This window comes from Centruroides vittatus, unplaced genomic scaffold (assembly GCF_030686945.1).
Source record: "Centruroides vittatus isolate TY-2023 unplaced genomic scaffold, ASM3068694v2 contig_658, whole genome shotgun sequence".
NCBI classification, from domain to species: Eukaryota; Metazoa; Arthropoda; class Arachnida; order Scorpiones; family Buthidae; genus Centruroides; species Centruroides vittatus.
Genome location: NW_027122410.1, coordinates 443,246 through 465,872, shown reverse-complemented (window position 1 = coordinate 465,872; position 22,627 = coordinate 443,246). Strand labels below are relative to the sequence as shown.

Below are 22,627 nucleotides of genomic sequence, written 5' to 3'. Positions count from 1 at the left end.
AACTTTAAAACATAAAATAAAATAGAAGAATAGAGACTAAAATAATTTCATGCCGAAACATATCTTGTTCGATTATTGAAGTTAAGAAAAATGATATCTTATAACAATAACATATTAATTTAATCCAATAAGAAAAATTCAAAGTAACAAAGCTAAAAACAAATTATACTAAATTCTTAGTTTATCTAATAATAATATTATATATGATTCAATCAAGTATACTTTTTGATGATTATAAAAACAAAGAGCTATCTATCATTCTATGCTACTGTTACAGAGATTCTGCTCATTTTTCGGTCTATATACTATCTGATTCTATTAATTTATCCTGTTTGTTAATTTTATAATTTTTGTTTCTTTAAATGTCATTTAATACTTTTTTGGTGTAATGATTACTACATTTAAATAATTTATATTATTATTATTATTTATTTTTTTGAATAAAAGATGTATTTATAAAATAAAAATTCTTTTTACTTTAACTAATTACAAGCAGACCTCCTCTATAATCAGAGACTCTGTCTTGCTTGCATGGGAGGCACTCTATGAACTTTCATAAATTTATTTGTATTTTTCTTATTATTTTTATGTTTATTTAGTGTATTTCATTTGTTTCTACATTCTGCATCAAATATTCACTAAGCTACCTGTGCTCAACATTTTACTTTGTTGTAATTTAAATGTGTGTTTGACATTCTTTTGTTCAATTTTACGAACCTGAAAACAACCATTCAAAATGGTAGAAAATGCTTTTTACATTAAATTTTTTGTTTATTGCTGGTTTTAGGTGATTTGTTTGTTTATTTTAGCAAAATACTTGAAATTTAATGTACGTTACATAGTTTATATATATATATATAACAATCTAATGTGAATAATTACAAGATGCAATATCTACATACGTATAAATTAACTAATGCAGGTTCTAACTTTAACATCTATATATTGTCATTATTAAATCATTTGATGTCATATTTATAGCATAATACTTTATCTCTAACTGTATAAATCATAATTATAATATTAATTTGCTTAGCACTGCTTTAGTAAAAAGTAAATAATAAGATTCTTCAAAGAGAGCAAACAAAAGTGAACTTCAGATTTTCCTTTCATTAGAAAAGAAAATGTTAGATCAAAAGATACCTTGCAGATTTGTATTTTTTAAATAATAAAACAAAATTTAATTGAAATTAATTATTATTATTTTTTTTTTATTAAAATCAATTATTAATAAATATAAATTGCAATTTGTTTATATTATTAATATGCATAATTAATATACACAAATTGCGTACAATTATTTAAATTTTAGCACATAAAACATATATAAAGTTCTCTTCAGACAACACTAAAAATAGATTTTGCTATAACAGAGCATTCTCTTAAAAATTTATATATATATTATAATACTAGCTGTGGCTCAAAATGTATCTATTATAAATGTATAACACTCCGTGCAGGGGGAATTTCGAAAAATCCCTTCTTAGTGTACATTCTCTTGACGTACTGTACCCTATTAAAATGCAATCAAAAATGCAAAAATCCACATCTAAAATAGTATAATAGAAGCAGAGTTCTTCACGGTAAGCCTTAATTTTGTCCCTGTCCCCACGGGGGAAATTTCGACAACTATATAATATAAAAACACGCACATATTCGAATGCAATGTTGTGTCAAAATTTCAAAGCAATCGGTTAAGAACTTTCCGAGATTTAAGATTTTGAACAAACAAACATTTATATTTTTATTTATATAGATAAAAGAAATTATATGTAAAAGTTATATAACTAAAACACATCTATTGCAGGGCTATAGTAAAAGTACAGGGTTTACCATGAGTTGGGAAAGCAGGAATGGCAACTATCTTCCCAAATACAGGCAAGGCAAAACAGTAAAGAAAATAAGAACAAAGCAAGAACAAAAAAGAAAAAAAATCAGACAGAGAAAGCAAAAAGTTAACAAATTATTACTGATGGCAAATTAAAAATCAGTACAACTGTTTATTTGGGTCAAAACACTGAGAACAAAAAACAAATCAATGTATTTAATGTAAATTTGCACCACTTATTTGCAGCAGTGACAACTGTAATTGGATGGCAAAATAAAGAATGCATGAATCTAGTCGCATTGCAATTATGTCACTTACCACAGGTTGCACTTACTTTAAACTCATTTCTAAAGTGATATTCTACTAATATTTTCTTAAATCCTCCCTTACCTACTTTTTACATTAACTCTACTTCCATTATGTTATGCCATGCAATGATTTGGAAATAATCTTTGATAATAAACTTACTTTTAAAAATCATACTGATAAAATACTTAAATCTCTGGCTATTAGATTTGGAATATTATGGTGTTTTTGTGAATCTAATCTCATATAAAAGTGCATTAAGAATTATTTTTTTTTACTAAATTTCAGTCTTGCATTGATTACGGATTACCCATTTGGTCTGTGGCTGCATTTTCTCTTTTGGATAAGATTGCTAGAGCTCTTGATAAAATTTATTTATCTTTTAATAAATTCTGCAACTTACCATATACTCAAAATCCCAGAATTGCTAGGATTAGGTTAGGTTTTCTTTCATTTTTTGAGCATATCAAATATTTTGATCACTTACTTTATTTTAAATTTTTTAATGGCTTAATTTATTATGATTAGTTTTTTTTACGTATTCCATCAATAAACCAATATCTCTCATTTTGTATGTTCACTCTATTATTTCATTTGAGTGTATCTCAAAGGTTTTTTTTTTATATGTATTCCTCAAAATTTAAATATTTTTGATTTATTATTTCTAAATTCTTCTTGTTTTTAAATTAAAATGTAGAAATGCAATATATAATTTTTAATTTTACATAATTTGTTGTCTTTGTTTTTTTACGTATACAGTCGACTCCGCATAAGTCGACACCCGAGTAACTCGTCACTCGTTGGTTACGTAGTCAATTTTTTGTGGTCCCGGCCGACATAGCCATTAATGTTATTAACCTTAAAAAACTCGGTTTACTCGACATCGTTTAACTCGTCACCACTGGATAAATTAACATACTTTTTCTGTTTCACACTTTTTAGATGTCTGATAAGTCGACTCCTCTCCTGAAAAAATGAGTTCACACCACACAGCTTACTGTATGGTGTGAACTCATTTTTCCAGGAGGGGGATCGACTTATCAGACGTCTAAAAAGTGTGAAACAGAAAAAGTGTGTTAATTTATCCAGTGGTGACGAGTTAAACGATGTCGAGTAAACCGAGTTTTTTAAGGTTAATAACATTAATGGCTATGTCGGCCGTGACCACAAAAAATTGACCACGTGAGTGACGAGTTATCCGGGTGTCGACTTATGCGGAGTCGACTGTATTTGTTAATTTTGAGAGGTAGATATCAACTTTGCTTTGGGACTTTTCTATTTATTTAGCAAATTATTTATTTATTTGTTGAAAAACTCTAGAGTTTCCTGGAAGAAACTGTTGCAAGTAGCTAAACAAGTGAACCAATGGCATAATCTGTTTCATATGTAACAGACTGTACCAGGTCTTGTTTATCGATATGTGAACTACCATACGATATTCCATTTTGTTTAAAACTATAGTAACACAAAACAGAACAATACTTGTTTGGGAAATAAAATTAGTAGCTAATTAAAAAAAAAAATTTAAAACAGCAGAAGGCCATTAAATATGGTCTGAAATGTTAGCAGTGATAAAATAAAGTTAAATTTATTGAGTTTCAAGGTTTTGATTATAAATATTACACTTTTTATCTTTCTGAAAATAAAACAGCAATATGTATCAATAATTTGTACCTTTATTATTAAAGTTATAAATTTGACGTCTACTGAGTATCAAATTAGTTATATCTAACTGGATTATAAATTTATTAGATAAACAGAAATATGAATTAAAATGATTAGTATCAAGAAATTCATCTACTTATATTTTATATATATTCATTGACCTGTATAGTGTAAACAAGATCAAATAAGTGTTTTTGTTGTAAAGTGCCTGTAACACAGACTAGAAATCCAATACTCACCAACGATGAAATTATTTCTGATCCAAAATATGGCCTCATCAATAGTAAGCAAATCTTCCTGAGAAATTCTACAATACAATTTGCCATCCTAAAAGAATACCTACATATTTCAATATCATAGTCATAAACTATAAATGCAGCATCAACACAAAAAGACTGTTTACAGCTATAAGTAAACAGTTTGTATCTATATAGACATTATAGTTTCTGCCTCTATATTACCCATACTTATTTTCCCTGTCTGTACTCTGATTATTTAGTTCAAATCTGAACCTAATTTTTAAACTGATTGGCATGCAACCAGAAACACACTATAGGCTTCATACGAGACTGTTTTCTATGATATAATTATTTTAGTAAGAATATTCCCCTTTGAATCCATAAAAGTTGTTGCTACAAAACTGAATGTTTATCACTGATTCCCAAACTGTACAAGCATACAATATTATTGGTTCAACACATATTTCATAAATGATCTGTAAGGATGCAAATGTCATTCTCCAACAGGATATATTACATCTCAGGAAGATTTAATTCTCAACAGCTCAATTTGCCATTGTTGAAAGAATTACATATAAAATTTATAAAAATTTATTCGGTATTTACATATAAAAAAGTTAAGTAAATACCAAACGTACTCTACCAAGACAAAAATCCAACAAATTAAATTGTACCCATTTTTATTCAAATGGATTTACAATTGAGTATTTGGAAGAATACCTATTAAAACATAGATTCCAAGTCTTTATCAAAGGTAAAATTTTTGATTTAGAAGAAGAAGTCCTGAATGTATTTTTTATATTTGTTACATTTCTTTTTTTCTAAGTTAGAATAGTTATTCTGATTTTTGTTATTTTTTTAAAAATTAGAACAGTTTTTCTAACTTAGAAAAAGGAGTTTGTCGAAGAAGGCTATTGTTAAAACATCTACATAAGACAAAACAAATAGAAAAACAGATTGTAAACCATTTCTTTGCTAAACGTCAAACAGTCTTCAAAATTACACAAATCAATTGTTCTTACGCAAATATTTCTATTCAATCTTCACAAAAAAAAACAAACTTTATAAAGAACTTTGGCAACTTACATTTGATAACAAAGAATCATGTTCTTTGCTTGTCTAAAAAGATTTATTTTTGAAGATAGAAAGATTTGTTGCTACGATTCAAGATCAATTCAAAAAACAAAATATAACAGGAAATATATTTTAAAGGACAAATCTTTTGGGACAGAAGCAGATAATATGCACAACTGGCGAGAAAATATAAAATATCACATTGTGCTGTAAACTTCTTGTTTGGATATACTAAAAAAGTACACAGAATAAATAATAAAAATCCTTCGCATAAAAAATGATTACATAATATAAGCATCAATCTCAGACAGAACTATATCACAGGCACAGACTAAACAGAATTTTAAAGAATAATACATAAAAGTTGTATTGAGACATTCTTGTGGAGGAAAAGAATACATTTTATTGTTAAAATGTACTTTTTTTCTTTTCATCTGTGAGAATGTTGGATAATACACTGATTTATATAAAATATATTATTATATGCTTGTAAATTTTTAACACATTCTAGTACAAATGATCAAAGGTAATAAAATTATGTATTTTAAATGATTCTTTTTAAAGATATTTCTAATATTTATTTAAAGGTATAAAAAATAATATGATGCAAACTCAATTTTTATTTACTTTGTTTTAAGTTAGTGTTACCAAGTTATAGTGTTACGATACTTTTATTTGAAATATATATGTATTAGAAAATGATAGCAGTTTATGAAAATTTTTTTATAAAGAATTTAAAATCAAAACATTTCAAAATCATAAAAATAAACATTATTATTCTTATTCACAAAACTGCAAAAGTAATCTAATGTCACTTATTTCTGTGACTGAAATTTTTTTAAAACAATAATTTCCATTAAAATCAAACATGAGCAAATAACATGTAAATTTGGATTTAAACTAAGCTGGAAGTAGGTTACACTTTAATACATCGGGCTAATAATATAAATGAATTAATCAATTTTCTCTATAATATTTATATTCAATTATCATTTTAATATAATTTTCTATATCTATATAACTTTTATCAGTGATTATCATATCAGTGACAACATAATATACTAGCGAGGTTGAGGGCAAAGTTTTAAACACAAAAACGTGTACGTCGGACGTCCCGCGCCGCTTTCCTGTAAGTCTAGAAGTTTGACAGTGGCATTTGGAATGTCGAGCATGATTCCACTGACTTTCCTTACACCATTGTCGAACTTCTAGGCTTACAGGAAGGCGGCACTGAACGTCCGACATACACATTTTTGCGTTTAAAACTTTGGCCTCAACCTCGCTATTGTTTGACAAAACATACTCAATAGAATAATATTTTCATAACAAAACAAAAAAAGAAATTATTAATTTTTTAATCAAGAATATTTTGATTAATAAAATTATTAATATTTCAAATTGCTTTAACACTAAATTGTGGGAATTTCAACTTACCTATAATTGTGGGAGTGATCATTTTGATTGCTCAAGTTTAAAGAAGGCATCCAGTTACGGGTATGCCGTTGTACAATAAATGATTGAAAAATGAAACTAATTAATGCATAAAAGAAATTCTTTTTTATTTTAAAAAGTAAATAAAACTATAAAACAACTTAGAACATTCCATACAACTCTAGTAATACACTATAAGCAGTGCCTTTCGCATGCATATTTTGTGCACTTTTCATATTCCTCAAACATCTTTTTACATTTTGCAATTTGGCATCAATGATAAACAAGTTTGAAAGATAATTCTTCAATTTCTTTCCTCTGTTGTTTAATTATCTCTTATTTAGTTTTTCAGAGTCTTGAGTAAGTTCTTCAATCATATTTATGATAAAATTCTTCCAAGTTATAGTTTTACCTATAACTTTTTTAATACTATTCATGTATGAATTTACTGCAACTAAATTCAATATATTTTAGAATATATGGAGTAGCCAATGACGCCAATAATACGATGCAGTTTTTACTGTGTATTTCTGTACACAGTATCCTACCTTTCTATACTATCTAACTCCTCTCCCTCCTTCTTCCTCTCCCCTTTCCCTTATCCTCTTTTCTGCTGGCTAAACACTTCGTGTATGGCCGATGTCCTTCTTGTATGTATGTATGTATGTATGTATGTATGTATGTGTATTTCTTTACAATCTGATCAACAATGTCTATGCTGAATTTTGTTTTATTAAAAAATACTGCAATCTCTGGTAGTTTCTTTTTATCATTTCCAATTTCTACAAAAACACGGTGTGTACTCAATATCAAGACATTTTAATTTTTTCTGGTCTTATATGTTGGCAATGTCACATCAACATAATGCAAAACTTTTGTAAAATTAAGTTGTCTTATGAATTTTTTGCAGAAGGCAGAATTTCTTTCTGGCTGCAATTCATTGTATCAATGATCATGGTATTTTTTTTTTGTAACTTCTCCACTAATTTGAGCAAAGTGAAGAAATTGTTATTAGTTACAATTCCTTTGTTTACATATGGCTCCAAAACTTGCAGCACTATATTCTCTGAAATGCTCTCCTCTTCTGAACATAATTCATCCTTCTTTAGATAAGGAAAAGCATTCAGAACATATTTGGAACCTACATCCACTATCAACCAAAACTTTATTCCAAATTTGTCAGGCTTATTTGCCATATGCCATGTGAATCTACAACATGTCTTTGTTGGAAGAAGTTGCTCAACAACTATTATGTTCTGATTAGGCCTGTAGAACATCATGCATTTTTCAATAAAACAGTCCCATATTTTAGACACACATTGAAATTTACCAGTTTTCAACCTCTCTAATAACATCATTTTTGGATCCAACCTAAAAAATCTCATTATATTTCTAAATCTATCTCGTGGCATACTGTTTCGAAAGAAGGAAAGACTCCATTTGGTTGACCATAAGTTGTGAAATTCCATATCATCGACATTGTAGACTCCATGTGAATATAGAATTGTCAAAAATGTATCCAATTCTGCCATTGACATCAACCACTCTGTCTTTTCACTTCAGTCTCTGTGCATTTCTTCATGTGATGAATCGGTTTGTCAATGAATAACCACCATGAACTCAGTACACTTCCTTCATTTATACATGAAGTAAGTGTGGGTTATTATGTGCATGTGGAGTTGATCCTTCTCATACAAAATCTTACAGAAATATGAAGCAGTACATTGGAAAATCTCCTATACTGGTTCCATCAGTTGCAAAACTGTTATTAGGTGACACTTCCACTGATGTTCATTTCCATAGTAAGGCCTACCAAGACAGCAGTAACAATTTCTTCCTATAACAATGGATGGAGATTGTTTGTTCCTACGATCTTGATAGCCAATTGCATCTTCAGTGTCAGAACTCTCAGTTGTTCCACTGCTATATCGAACTATTTCTTCAGTATCGTCGCTAACAACTTCTGAAATATTTTCTTGATCACTTCCTGACTCATCTTTCATTACCTTTTGTGAATACCTCCACAATATTTGTCTTGTAAAAAGAAAAAATAAAGTCAAGAATTAAGTTGATGTGTTCTGCAGCTAAACAAAACAAAATTTACAAATATCATAGGGGGAGGAGTTGATACATCTTAATTTAATGCACAATTTTTCCTTCCTCAAATTACAAATAAATGTCTTCTTTTGTTATATTAAAATATATTTTGAAGCAATATCAATATTAATAATACAATATCTTCCAATATTTGTCAATAACACAAAATAAGAAAGTTTCATAAAAAATTACACAGCAGTCAATTTGTCTGTAATTGAAGTTTTAGGTATATTATAAATAACACTATTATCAATTCAATATCAGAAAAGTCAATTTCTCCACAATATTTAAAATTCAAAATTATGAAAAGTCAAAAGAAAACAACATTTAAAACTAAAAATTTCCTGTAACATCAGAAAAAAGAACAAGGCATAGTGTTTAAAATGAATGGTCCCACAGTTATAGTGTTTAACACTAAAATTCTTTGCTTTCTCTTCAAAATATTTTAAATTTTATTCTATTTTCAACATTCATTCATTAATTAAAGCAACAATTTAAGTAACTATAAAAACTAAATAATTACCTTTATGTTTTATTGTATAAATTAAGAATTAAAACATTTTAACTGTATCAATAATTTGAACATTTCAGAATAAAATCAAAAATAGAAAATATTAAACATATTTTAAATGAAAAAATGTTTATTTTTATTTTTACACACATGATACATGAAAAATTTCCTCTTATTTAAAGGAAGATATATGTAGAGACTTGCAACAACCTTTTCATGTTTTGTGTTAAAAAAAATTGTTTCAAAAAATAAACAGAAGCCGATTTCAATCATGAAACAGTTTCAAAGTGTTTAAGTAAGAATTTCTAAATTTTAATCACCAAAATTTTCTATTACTTTCAATAAATGCATAAAAAATATAAAATATTAATAACACTTTTTCATGTTTCTGACATTTAAAAATGGAAATTTTCTTTCCACAAATAAAAATTAATTAAAAAAGAAAAGAGAACACTACTTATATAAAATGTTTACTTCTATTGTTGATAATTTTTTTTGAAAATATAAAAATTGAAATTGATTATAAAAAGCAAATTTATTAAAAACAAAATTCTACCTCTCATTCTTTATTAAAATTTTAACACATATACTTCTTAAGAAGATATGAAATTTATTTTATTAAATGTTTTCAAAGGTATTTTATTTCTATTTTCAGAACATACATGAATACATCAAAGTCATATCTAAAGACAAACTAGTAAAGAAATGTAAGTTATAAGATCCTTCCTGTTAAATTTGACTCAATGTTACTAGTATTAACCTTTTCAGAATCTTTTTATCCAGTAAGGTACAATATTTAGACGCAGGAACAAACATTTTTGACACTCTATCGACTTCTGAGTTCTGCATTTGTTCCTGCATCTAAATATCGTACCTTACTGGATAAAAAGGTTCTGAAAGGGTTATTTACAAAGTTCCAGTATCCAATAGTGTAAACTAGTATCAATAAACACAGAGCACTTTCCTTTAAAAAGAAACATTGAAACTGCAAGAATGTAGATCGAAATTTGTTGTAAATATAATGATAATAATTATGTTTTCTAAAGTATTTACTATTTATTGTCTTCATATGTTTAATTGCACTATACGCGGTTCTTCAGTTTTAACTTTACCAGTTTTTAAAAATTCTATATAAATGCTGTACTATCTAGACAGTGCCAGATTTCTAAATAGGCATGGTAGGCCAGGACTAGAGTGGAGGATTTTGATGAATGACAAAATTGCTGGGCATAGTAGAAGAATTTCACGAAAAAGTAATTCATGTCTCATTTCTAGTATAGCGATTATTCGACGTTAACTTGTTTTGTATTTAAAACAATATAACGAGAGAAAGTATCGGAATTGTGTCAAATTTGACCCTCGTTTTTTTTGAAAATCTCCACATTTTGAGACCTCCTGAATCCAAAAATGTCAAGAAAACAGAGAAAACATTCCATGGATGTGTGGGTATGTATATATGTATGTGTTGGCATCTGTTTTGTTTAATATTTGAAGACGGGTTGAAGATAAATGAAATTTGGCATAGCAGTTTGTGTATAAGGGGCATTCATGCTATTAAATTTTGGTAGTGAAAGGTCGAGAAGTGGGGAGATAGAGAAGGGCTGTGTGTCATATCTCAAGTGGGATCGGACTTAATGATGTTATACTTTATTAGTATTTACAATTTTTTATGAAACTGATCACTACCCTTAAAATTAAGTAGTTTGCTATTCAATAATAATTAAAAATATAAAAGTTATTTTCTAAATAGAATCTCATAATAGCGGGAAAGTTATGCCACTCGTTGCTGGAATTTTTTATTTAGTTTTGAACCAATATACAGTTTACATTGTATTTTAAATTTAAGAACATTAAAAAAAAATTTTATATCAAACTTAAAAATATAGAAAATCCATATATATTATTGCACTAACTGGATAGATAGATCACAAAAATCACACCTTTAAAGAATCCAGCAATGAATTTAATAAAATAATAACATCTTTGACCAGCTTCACTGACCATCAGTTACAATAGAACAGAAAAATGGAATGTAAATACAAAAATTTTAAAATGGGAACAAGAATTCTAAAATAAATAATTTATTTATTTTGTATTTTTGTATTCATGTTCTATTTTTCTGTTCTATCGTAACTGAAGGAGGTCAGTGAAGCTGGTCAAAAATGTTATTATTTTAAATCAGGCCTGGCCAACCCACAGCTCGTCACATCAAATTGTGTGGCTCACTAAGCGATATTATATATCTATTAAAACTTTAGTGTTCTGTTATGTGTATACCAAAACAATTAAATAAATGAAAATTTGCGTGTGTCATTGTTATAATGTGCAAGTGCGAGTAAAAACTCTTGGTATAACAATAAAATCTTATTCATTTTGTATTTGTTTTACTTTTTTAAAAGCATGTTTGCCTAAATTGTGGCCCACCGTAATGTTACGCGTGATCAAAGTGGCCCGTGAAACAATTTGGGTTGGCCAGGCCTGTTTTAAATAATTACTCACCACACTGAAAATGCATAAATTTTAAAGAGGAGATAGTTTTGTTGTTGGCCTGGCAGGAGTTGATTCACAACTCGCTCTAGCCACTCGTTGTGTCCGGGCAGGACTTGTTGCGCATGCACGACATGGTTTTTTTGTAAATTTTTTTGAACTTATAATTGAACACTTATTTAAACATCATTCCGTATTTGATTAACCATCTAGGAACAGTTAAGAACCAGATGCAGAGCCCAGAAGGAGTTTGAAAACGTTCATTTTTTCAATGTTTTTTATCACGCCATAATTTGATTCCGAGTGTATCATTGTTATTATTTTATTAAATTCATTGCTAGATTTTTTAAAGATGTGATTTTTGTGAATATAGAAAATAATTTAAATATTTCATTCTATAATGGACTCATTGAAAAATTCTATAAGGAATTTGAATATTTTTATTTCATTCTTCCTTAACAAATGCTGAGAAGTTTGCAGCTTTTGAAAGTGAGGATAGCTTGAATAGAAGTAAAAACATTTTATCTGTGAATTAAAGAATTAGGTTTCAAAGGTAGGTGTTAGGTGCCATCTCTTATTAAATTTAATAATTATAATTAAATTAATATTTATTAAACAATTTGGAATATTCTGGAAAAAAGAATCAGCTCAGAGTGAGACTCGAACCTACAACTCCTGCTTACCATGCAGATGCGTTGCCAGTTATGCTACCCAGACCTCCATCCAACCCTTTGCTTCCAGACATAGTTAATTTAGAAATAACAATCCACGGTTACTTAAAGTGCCAACTGGGAACAAGTCCTATACTCATGGCCTATAATCACCCACTATGATGCTCAGCTGGCTATTGCTTTACCCTGACATGGTGTATATATACATCTATAAACATCTCAAAGTCTGATGCTTTAATAATAAGCCAAACAATTGCTAAATAATAAACCCAGGCTTATTATTAAAACAATTGGACTTTGAGATTTTTATAGATGCATATATACACCATGTCGAAGTAAAGCAATATCCAGCTGAGTGCCACAGTGGTTGATTATAGGTTGTGGGTGCAGAAGTCATCCCCAGTCATTGTCTGAAGTAACTGTAGATGGTTATATCTAAATTAAATGTCTGGAAGTGAAGGGTCAGACAGAGGTCTTGGTAGTGCAACTGGCAATGCATCCACACCGTAAGTGAGAGTTAGAGTTTCGAGTCCCGTTCTAGGCCAATTCTTTACTTCCAGAATATTACAAATTATTTTAAAATATTAATTTCATTAGAATTTGGTTTCCTCAAAAAGCATTTTTAAAGTATTTATTTAAAAAAGTAAATTCCAAATACTGTAATATTTATAATTAAATTATTAAGTCATCTACGTAAAAAAATCATTTAAGTAATCTAATTGCAGACTATATGTAAAGCTGGAATTATTATGTCACTAATCTACAGTATCTTTCACGTTTCCAGCAGTCATCTGATATTGCAAAATCCCAAGTACAAATGTTTTTGGCCCCCTTCAATGGCCAGTTTCAGGCATTTCAATTGAAGATTTGCATTGGCATTCATTCTAGAATGTTTAAAACTGTTTGACTGCCAACTCTAATCCTTGGGGAAATGCCTGAAGCTAGCCACTCAAAGCGGCTGGAAACATTTGTACTTGGGATTTTGTAATATCAGGTGACTGCTGGAAATATGTGAAAAGTATTGCAGATTAGGCTGGAAAGGTATTGCAGATTAGTGATAATCTAATTGCATCAGATAGACAACTTTGATCACATATAACAGACACATGCCAATATGCATGATTCATTAGTCATTACAATCAACACAATTAACATAAAGACAACTAGTAGAAACAGTCTTCTTTACATACTACTTTTCTTTACTAGTTTCACTTTCACATACAATTTTTACATGTATTCATAATATATTAAAGAAAAAAGCAGTAAAATATAATAAAAAATAATTATATTATAAGATAATTAAATTAAATATATTAACACAATAAACGTCTTCTATTATTAACACTGTAGTGAGTAACGCAAAGTCACAGACAAAAACCTTTTACAGTGTTGTATACGACAGAACCAACTAACGGGTAAAACGCGACACGTACTATGTTTATTTCTCGAGCACATCGTTCTGGCGGTCTGGAGGGGGATGACATTTAGTTCTCAACCTGAAGAAGGCCTTGGTGGAGGCCGAAAACGTTAGTTGGTTCTCTGTCGTATACGACACTGTAAAAGGTTTCTGTCTGTGACTTTATAAATATATTAAGTTGAACTGGAAGATAATCACAATTACTACATACTAAAACCTCTTTTAAATTCCAACATAAACTTAATTTAACAAAACTAACTCTAACTTATCAAAATGATCTAAAATGTTAGTTTTGTTAAGGTTTTTTTTTTTTGCTGGAATTTGAAGTGATTTGAGTGTGTAGTTATTAAAATAAAGTTTAATTAATATATTTTAAATTGAGAGGAACTGTAGGTTTGGACACTTGGTACATAATATATTTTAAAGTTTCAAAACTTAAATAATTGTAAATAAAAATCAGACTTCTTTTTAAACAAGAATATGATTTACCTCTGACTAACACCTCCATAACGTTTGAGGTTCCTGCTGTTCCATGAATATTGTATGGTGTACATCTATATCTTCCCTGATGTTCGTGGCTTACTCGCTGAAAGAGCAGGGAACCATTATTCAGAGTAACAACTCCAGGTGTTGAGTTTGGATCAAATGGTCTCCTGTCCTTGGTCCAAGTAATAAACTGAAATGGTGGATTAGCTTGAACATAACATCGAATAACACCAGAAAGTCCTAATGGAAGATACTGGATGGTAGGAGAATATGTTACTCTGGCAGGATCTACAAAAAAAAAAAATACAAAATTTATAATTCTTCTACTATCATCATCTTATCTGATTACTAGAGTTATTTATATTTACATTTAAATAATGTGTAAAAATTATTCTATACTATAATCTAACTTTATAATATGAACAATTTCACAATGCCTTTCTGCTTGAACTGTAGTTCATAATAATATAAATCACCAAGTTGACTTGTCAGTTTGATGATTTGTTTTTTTATGAACTCCAATTCAAGCAAAAAGATATGAGATTCTGTACTATTTTCTAAAATATATAGCTAAATTATGAGCAATTACTTATTCTGATATCTTTACAATGCCAGGTTACAAATTTTAATCATATTTTAATTTAAAAATAAGCTTTCATGTATCTAACTTTATTCTCAAGAAACTTTTGAATTGAAATCACATGACTTCCGGTCCAGACCAGAAGTTTGTATACAGTTAATTAGGATCTCTGGCCCTAACCTTTCCATATCTGGTCTCAATTTTCATCTATCTGACTGCTCTCAAGATTAATAAAAGGATGGATGGACACACAAATGGTTGGAATGTAAAGGTCTGCAATTTGAAACCTGCAGTCCAATAACTAGGTAATCTTCGCATAATTACATGAAAGTTTGTTATATTTATTTTATTTTTAAACTGAACTTTATAACTAGTATTATTTGGTACAAAAAATTTAAAAAACACAGAACATTTTCAAAATCAGCATAGAAGTATATATTTAGGATAACAGAATATATATCATAGTTTGTATAATAAAAAATATAAAATCAAAAATTAAAGTAATAAAGCCCTTGTAAATCAAATCTGGAGGAAAAGTTTTAAAAATGATTATATCCAGTTTGTGTGTTAATATGTGCACAAAACAATTTTCATACCATGCTATCTAGGCTGCATTTCAGTAGCATAACTAGAACTGATGTTAGAACGACCTGAATTAGAATGTGTAAACCTACATTCACCCCTGTACTACAGCAGATGTAACCACTTGCATTGTACAACATTGTAGATGAAGAGTAAACTTTTATTGTATATACCTGTGAATAAGTGTGTTTGTCACATTTTCAAGTCTTTTTCCTGGACTTATTTGATTTTTTCTTAATTTATTTACTATATTTACTCAAATCATGTTATAAGATGACATCAAATTTAAGATGCACCTTAATTTTTACTTGCTCACCCACTTTTTGGAAAAAATAGGCTAATTTATGTCAACAGAACTGATTCTGTTGACAAATTTTGTCAGTATTTATTGTGCAATAAGTGACATATCGCTGTCTTCTACAGTGTAAAAGTCAGAAAATCCTCATTTTATTTTAAGACTCTTTTGAACCACACTGGATTCAATGCTCACATCTTTCCACACACATTATCCTCAGTACAGTTTGAAGCATCTGGAAGTCTAACATTTCTTGAGAGTGCTGCACAATCATTTCTGAGATTTTTATGTAAGTACTTAATGTTACGTAATAGACTAACAAAACTGAACTAAGCTGATATTTTAAGTATTTGCTAATACAAATATTGGTCTAATAAAATTATTAAAATGACATAATGGAGTTACTGACTTTTAATGACAGAGAATATGTAGTATATTACATTGAATCTAAAATGTACTCTATTTTCAGAGATACTAAAACCTGAAAAAAGTGCATTTTACATTAGAGTAAATACACTATGAATTAGTCTTATGCTGTAACCATAGCCAAAAGGTATGGTTACAAAAAACACCTTATTCGTAAATTAGCAAAAGCCTACTCCAACAATGATACTCGTACGCCCAATAATGTTACATCAATAAGTGAGAATGCTCACAACACGCACCGCGTAGTGCTAGAGTATAACCACAACACGCAAACCTTATATAAAGAGATTGCCCGTCACACAGGTGACAGGTTAGCTTATAGGCGTGCCCCCACGGTTTATAACATCCTTAGAAATGGAAAGGACAACACCGACATGTGTAGAGTCCCGGGCATTTATAAAATTACGCTGAGAGACAATAGATTCCAGCATGATCTTGAGTACATCAGCGCCACCACATGATCTCTCAAAGTAAGGCTGGCTGAACACAAGTATGACATCACTAAAAGAAAATACAACACCGCTCTTGCCAGGTATGCCGCTGACAACGACATACAAGTCCATCTAGACCAAGCTTCCATCATAAGACACGCTAAACATGACGACCACATAAGGACACTGGAAACTCTCGAAATATTTAAATCCATAAAGAGCGATCGTTGCATTAATTTCAAAGAGGAAGGACAAGTATCTTATGCATGGCAATCATTACACCTAAAAAAGCAATCAAATTAAAAATTGTTTTGAACATTTTTAAATTCGATTTAAGCGATTTAAAATATTATTTTAAAAAATGTTTTTAAAAAAATCCTCGTCTATCTGCTTTTAAATAAATTTAAAAAACATTCCAATATCCGCATTCCAATTCAATGAATCCTGAGGAAGATCTCCTATGTAGATCGAAAACGTTAGAGACTGTGTTTTTGAGATTGCAAACTGTTAATTATTTATCCTGGAATTGCATTTAAAGGTTCAACGAGTAGTTATTGTAATTTATTCCAGGCTTGAAGAGTTTTATAATAAATATATAATTATTCGAGTAATCTAAATTGTGGAGCAAAATTATATTCTTTAATAATATAAAGATGATTCCACAGGCAATATCCCCCCAATACTGGGATAGAATAAACACACACATAAACCAATACCAGCAGATTTGAAATAAAGAAATATTTACTAACATTTTCATCTGTTTAAAACAGACATGATCAGGTACATAATGCAGAACAAAATGGCTACATTAAAATCGAACGTAATCGTGTTTTATGAACAATTTATAGGATCTTGCTGGCTTTCAACATCTGAAATATTTATTCTAGAATGTTTTAAAAATTTTTGTTCTATTTGAATGAAATATATGCAAATCAACATTTGATTTGTATATATATAAACATCTCAAAACTCAATAATTATATTAAAGCCAACAATTATAGGATTAAATTGGGCTACATTATCACTACTAATAATTATTGAATACAAGTAATTTGGCACTAGAAGTAGGCATTAAATGTCATATCTTATTAAATTTAATAATTATAATTAAATTAATATTTATTAAATAATTTAAAAAATTCTGGAAGAGAAGAATTGACCTAGAGTGGGACTTGAACCTCAACTGCTGCTTACCGTGCAGATATGTTGCCAGTTATGCTACCTGGACTATCATGCCAGAGTAAAGTGTTACATGGCTGAGTGTCATAGTGGGTGAATAGAAGTCCCAGTCAGTGCTGTAGGTAACTAGTATGGTTATTTCTAAATTAAATATGTCTGAAAGCAAAGGATCGGAGAGACATTTGGGTAATGTAACTTGCAACGCATCTGCATGGTAAGCAGCAGTTGCAGGTTCAAGTCCCACTCTGGGCCAATTCTTCCAGAATTTTCTAAATATTAATTTAATTATAATTATGAAATATAATAGGAGATGGTGCCTAATGCCTACCTCTAGTGCCAAATTGTGGTAATATAGCCTGATTTAATCTGGTAATCACTTGACTTTAACATTCGATTTATTTTTTCCGAGGAAGATCAGTAAAATACAGGTGTGTATCGATCAAATAATTTAGAAATGTATAGAGGACAGACAAACAGCCACTCTAATTTTATGTATATATATAAATAATAAATTTTAAATAATTAGAATTCACAGTATCTATCTAAGTCATAACCAAATTTATAGTTAAGTACTACTTTATTCATGATTGGATTGCCTAGTACTTGTTAGCTATAGAGAATGCAAGGTAATTTCAATATTGCACCAATTAGACAATTTAAGCATAGTTTTAAGAGAGTAATCAGCAACATTAAAAAATGGTGTTGTACGGAATGACACCATCAGCAGAAAACATGACAATAACTTGGTAATTCATCACCCAATTTTAATGAAATTTGTTTTATTTTGTTTCTATTCCCATTTGGGTGTAGGATTCTTAAAAATGTGCTGATATTTTGAGCTGTTTTTTCTGTACAACCAATCAAACAATTTCAGAATTTTAGTAGTGATATAGATTTATACTTGAATTGTTAAATTTGAAAAACTAAAATTCTGTGATCACTTTGAAACAGAACAGTATTCTAAAGATAGATGTAAATATAATTGTTTAATTGTATTTGAGTAAAGAAAATAATCAAAGCAAAGTTATATTCACTTTTGCTGGAAAATTAGTATCAGTGATATAATACTTATAGTTCTCTAATATATATAAAGAGAACATAAATATATTTTATCAGGTTTTCAATAAAAATAAAGCTAAAACTAACCACAGAATATTTTTCCACAGGAGTAAACCATGTAGGATTATGTAAGCTTCTGGATAGATAACCTCTTATCTAGAAATTAATGGTTAAATCCAGAGAGCAAATGTCAAATTTTTTTCTCCGCCATTGTGATAGATGTTAACAATAAACTAGTTGTACTAAATATAATAAACCACATATATAGAATAGAATTAGGGATAGTGCAATATCAACTTACTACTGCAATGAAATATGATAGTTTTATTTTATATAAAATTAATGTTCAGACAAATAATGGAACAAATACTTTACTAAATATATTATAAACATGGCATGGTTTAAGGAAAAATTATTTTTAATGAACATATAGCATTCATTGTAAAACATTCATAAAATATCCTAATTTATTCTGAATGTAAAGATGCATTTATTCATTTACAAATACGATAAGATAAAAAAATAATCTTATAATATGATAAACTTATTAATGCGTGAAATACGAAATTTCTACATAAATAGTTATTAGGAATAAAAATCAAAATATTGAAATTTTAGTCATATAAACTACCCTAAATTGAATATTACAATTGTTTAATAGTAAATAAATAAATAAGGTATATGTTTTACTCGTTTATTTTAATTCCTTCTAGTGCGGATGTCATTTATGGATGACTCCTTATGGCGATTCTACTAAAATTTGATGACAGAAAAAACAAATTTAAAATAAAGGTTTAGTTTGATAGAAATTAGATGATAACATGTTTTGGAAATTCATCTATTCTTATATTATTTTTATTGTAACTCACTTTTTATGTTACAGATTTGATTTTAATGTAGTACACGTTTTTTATCATTCGATCTTTTTCCACATAACTTTGAAATTAAGTAGTTAAAGGTCAAATAAATTCAATGTAAAACTTACATAAATATTTCATTTTGGAACAACTGAAAATTAATATATTTAAAATATTGTTTCGAAAGTTAGTTATAAATGATGAAAATGAATTCTAAATGAACATAGTTTACATTCACAACTGGATTATTGTTTATCCAATCCTCCTTTGTATCATTAGATACATATTTATTGAATAACTAAGTTTAATAATTTCAGGTTACATTTTCTGATTCAAAATTATTAATAATAATGTCAAGTTTGAAATTTTAATAATTTCATTTTTCAAGTATAATTGGCATCTGAATATGAATCTAGTTTCATTATATACATTCGGATAATTATATTAAAGAAATATTTTTGAATTTGTATCGTGGAAATGTTTTTTCATGTATTATGAAATGAAAATACTAAAAGAATTATTAATTTAATTTCAGTCCTGTATTTAATTGTAAAAATTCTCACAATTATTATATTTAAGATTAATAGCAATTATTTTTATTTCATTAAATGTAATTTCATTGTAATAAAATAATTGAATTTTATAGCCATTGAAAAATAAAATAAAGTTGCTACAAAGCTGTCTGTAATACTGAAATTGCCAAAAACTAAACATTTTCTCAAGTAGAATCTTTTTCTGTTTGATTTAACGATGTATGTCTAATATTTAGAATTTTGGTTAATGTAACCCTTGGTGCCAAGATGGCAGCTCGTCTCTGATTCCGGCAAGGAAACAGTGGGACGCACGTTCTAACCTAACCTAACCTATTCTAATAATTTGGTTGCTAATAATTACGGTAATTTATTAGAATAGGTTAGGTTAGGTTAGGTTAGAACGTGCGTCCCACTGTTTCCTTGCTGGAATCAGAGACAAGCCGCCATCTTGGCACCAAGGGTTACATTAATCAGAATTTTTGAGTTACATTTTATAAAATAAATAATCATATCATCATTTTTTAACATTTATTTTAATAAAAATAGGCAATTTCAGTTATGTACAATATAAATAAATTATATAATTAAACTCTACTTACTAAATCTAATTGTTATTCTATAAATGAATAATTAAAATAAAAATAAAAAAAAGCTTAAAAAAGCTATAAGCCTAAATCAATCTTTTCTAATATAATTTTAAAATGAAATGTATTTAAATACAAAATTCAATGGTTTAGAACTTATTTTAAAATTACATTTAGAAATAAACAGATATCAATATATTTAAAATATAATTTTGGAATTTGAGTTATAAAGGATAATTAATAAAATCCTGTTACTCGTATCAACATGCATTTCATTATATACAACCCCTGGCAAAAAGTATTTGAACGTGATGTAAGGGTGCGACTATGCAGACGCAAGCGAGAGAATTTTCTGAGCGAGTGAGAATATGTAGCGAGAAGAGGCTAGACACAATAAATATCAAAACCTGTTGGATATGTGCAAGAAATTCGCTCTTGCCAGCATTATTTTTCGCTTCTTGCTTGTGCATGGTTTTCCTTTGCGAAAACTAAATCGCTCGCAACCTCTCACTCGCTCTAAATTCACGTCTGCGTAGTCGCACCCTAAGAAAATAAAATTGATTAGTTTGAGCTCATTTTACAAAAAAAAAAAAAAAAAAAAAAAAAAAAATGTAATGTTCTAAACAAAAAACACATTTTGTTCATTGGATTATTAAGTGTTAATCACTTTAATTTCAAATGAATAAACCAAACCATTTTCCCAAAAAAGAATTTTTCATAAAGCAGTATTGGAAAAAAGTTTTTAAATATGCAGAAAGTTAGAAAAAGGTATTTGAACAACACTAATAAAAGGATTCCATGCAAAATAATATAAGTTAATAAATCTTAATACCCTGTTTCCTTGAAAATAAGACAATGTCTTATATTAATTTTTGCTCCCAAAGATGCGCTAGGTCTAATTTTCAGGGGATGTCTCAGTTTTTGTATGGTATGGCAGCTTCCGGCCACCAGGGGAGCTCACCACAGCACAGCAGGGACGGCGTAAGGTATGGCGGCAAACGACAAGCCTCTTGATGCCTTGCATACACATTTACAAGAGACGGCCGCAGAAGGGAACATCGGGGTTGGCGGTAGGTGACGATCTTCATGTCCTACATGCGGCTGCTCTGCAACAGACGGTGAAGGTAGGGGATAATGGCAGCAGGCTAAAAAGAAACAGCTGCATGCTCTGGTGTTCTGTTTGGTGGGCATGCTTCCAAACGAAAACTTTGCTAGGTCTTATTTTCCGGGGAGGCCTTATATTTAGCAATTCAGCAAAACCTTTACTAGGTCTTATTTTCAGGGAAATGCAGTAGCTTATATGTAATTTTCTATAAATTTTAAAGACTTATCACACTACAGTTTTCAATTGAAAAGCTCACTGAGATTTTATTAAACTAATATGTACATTTTGGGTCATATACCCTTTCTCAGTTAGTTATAGTTCAAGTATTTTTCTATTTTCCAATTTTTAAATTTTTATTTTCTTGTAAAATGAGCTCAAACTAAACAGTTTTATTTTCTTAAATCATGTTCAAATTCTTTATTTCAAGGAATGTGAAACAGGGAACATTTTCAAAAACATTAAATTAATCAAGTAACTTGGAAAAGCATTCTAACATTTCTTGTACCTGCAACATGAGAAGGACATTTTAAGAAGACTCTAATTTACTTTTGTGTTTGTATTTGACATTAAATTTTAATTCAAATTACATATATTTTCAATATCTATTATTCAATTTCATTATAAGACTTGATAAAACTATCCATAAAAGAAGACAATCTTTAATCACATATATTTTTAAAAATACACTATTTTCATTGCCAAAAGTAATTTAAGTTAGAAACAAATTTCAAATTCAAAACGTATATTTAATGATGAAGATAGACTTGCAAACTACATTCTTTAG

At 28.8% G+C, this 22,627-nt stretch overlaps 1 protein-coding gene across 17 annotated transcripts in view; it reads right to left on the bottom strand.

Moving 5' to 3' along the window:
- LOC136980013 (protein turtle-like) overlaps positions 1–22,627 on the bottom strand; it is a 339,436-nt gene that overhangs the window by 147,192 nt on the left and 169,617 nt on the right. For all 17 annotated transcript variants that reach the window (XM_067276045.1, XM_067276040.1, XM_067276043.1 and 14 more), the window contains one exon: positions 14,216–14,500. In XM_067276045.1, coding sequence (XP_067132146.1) covers positions 14,216–14,500 — 285 coding nt within the window. The remainder of the gene's footprint in view (positions 1–14,215; positions 14,501–22,627) is intronic.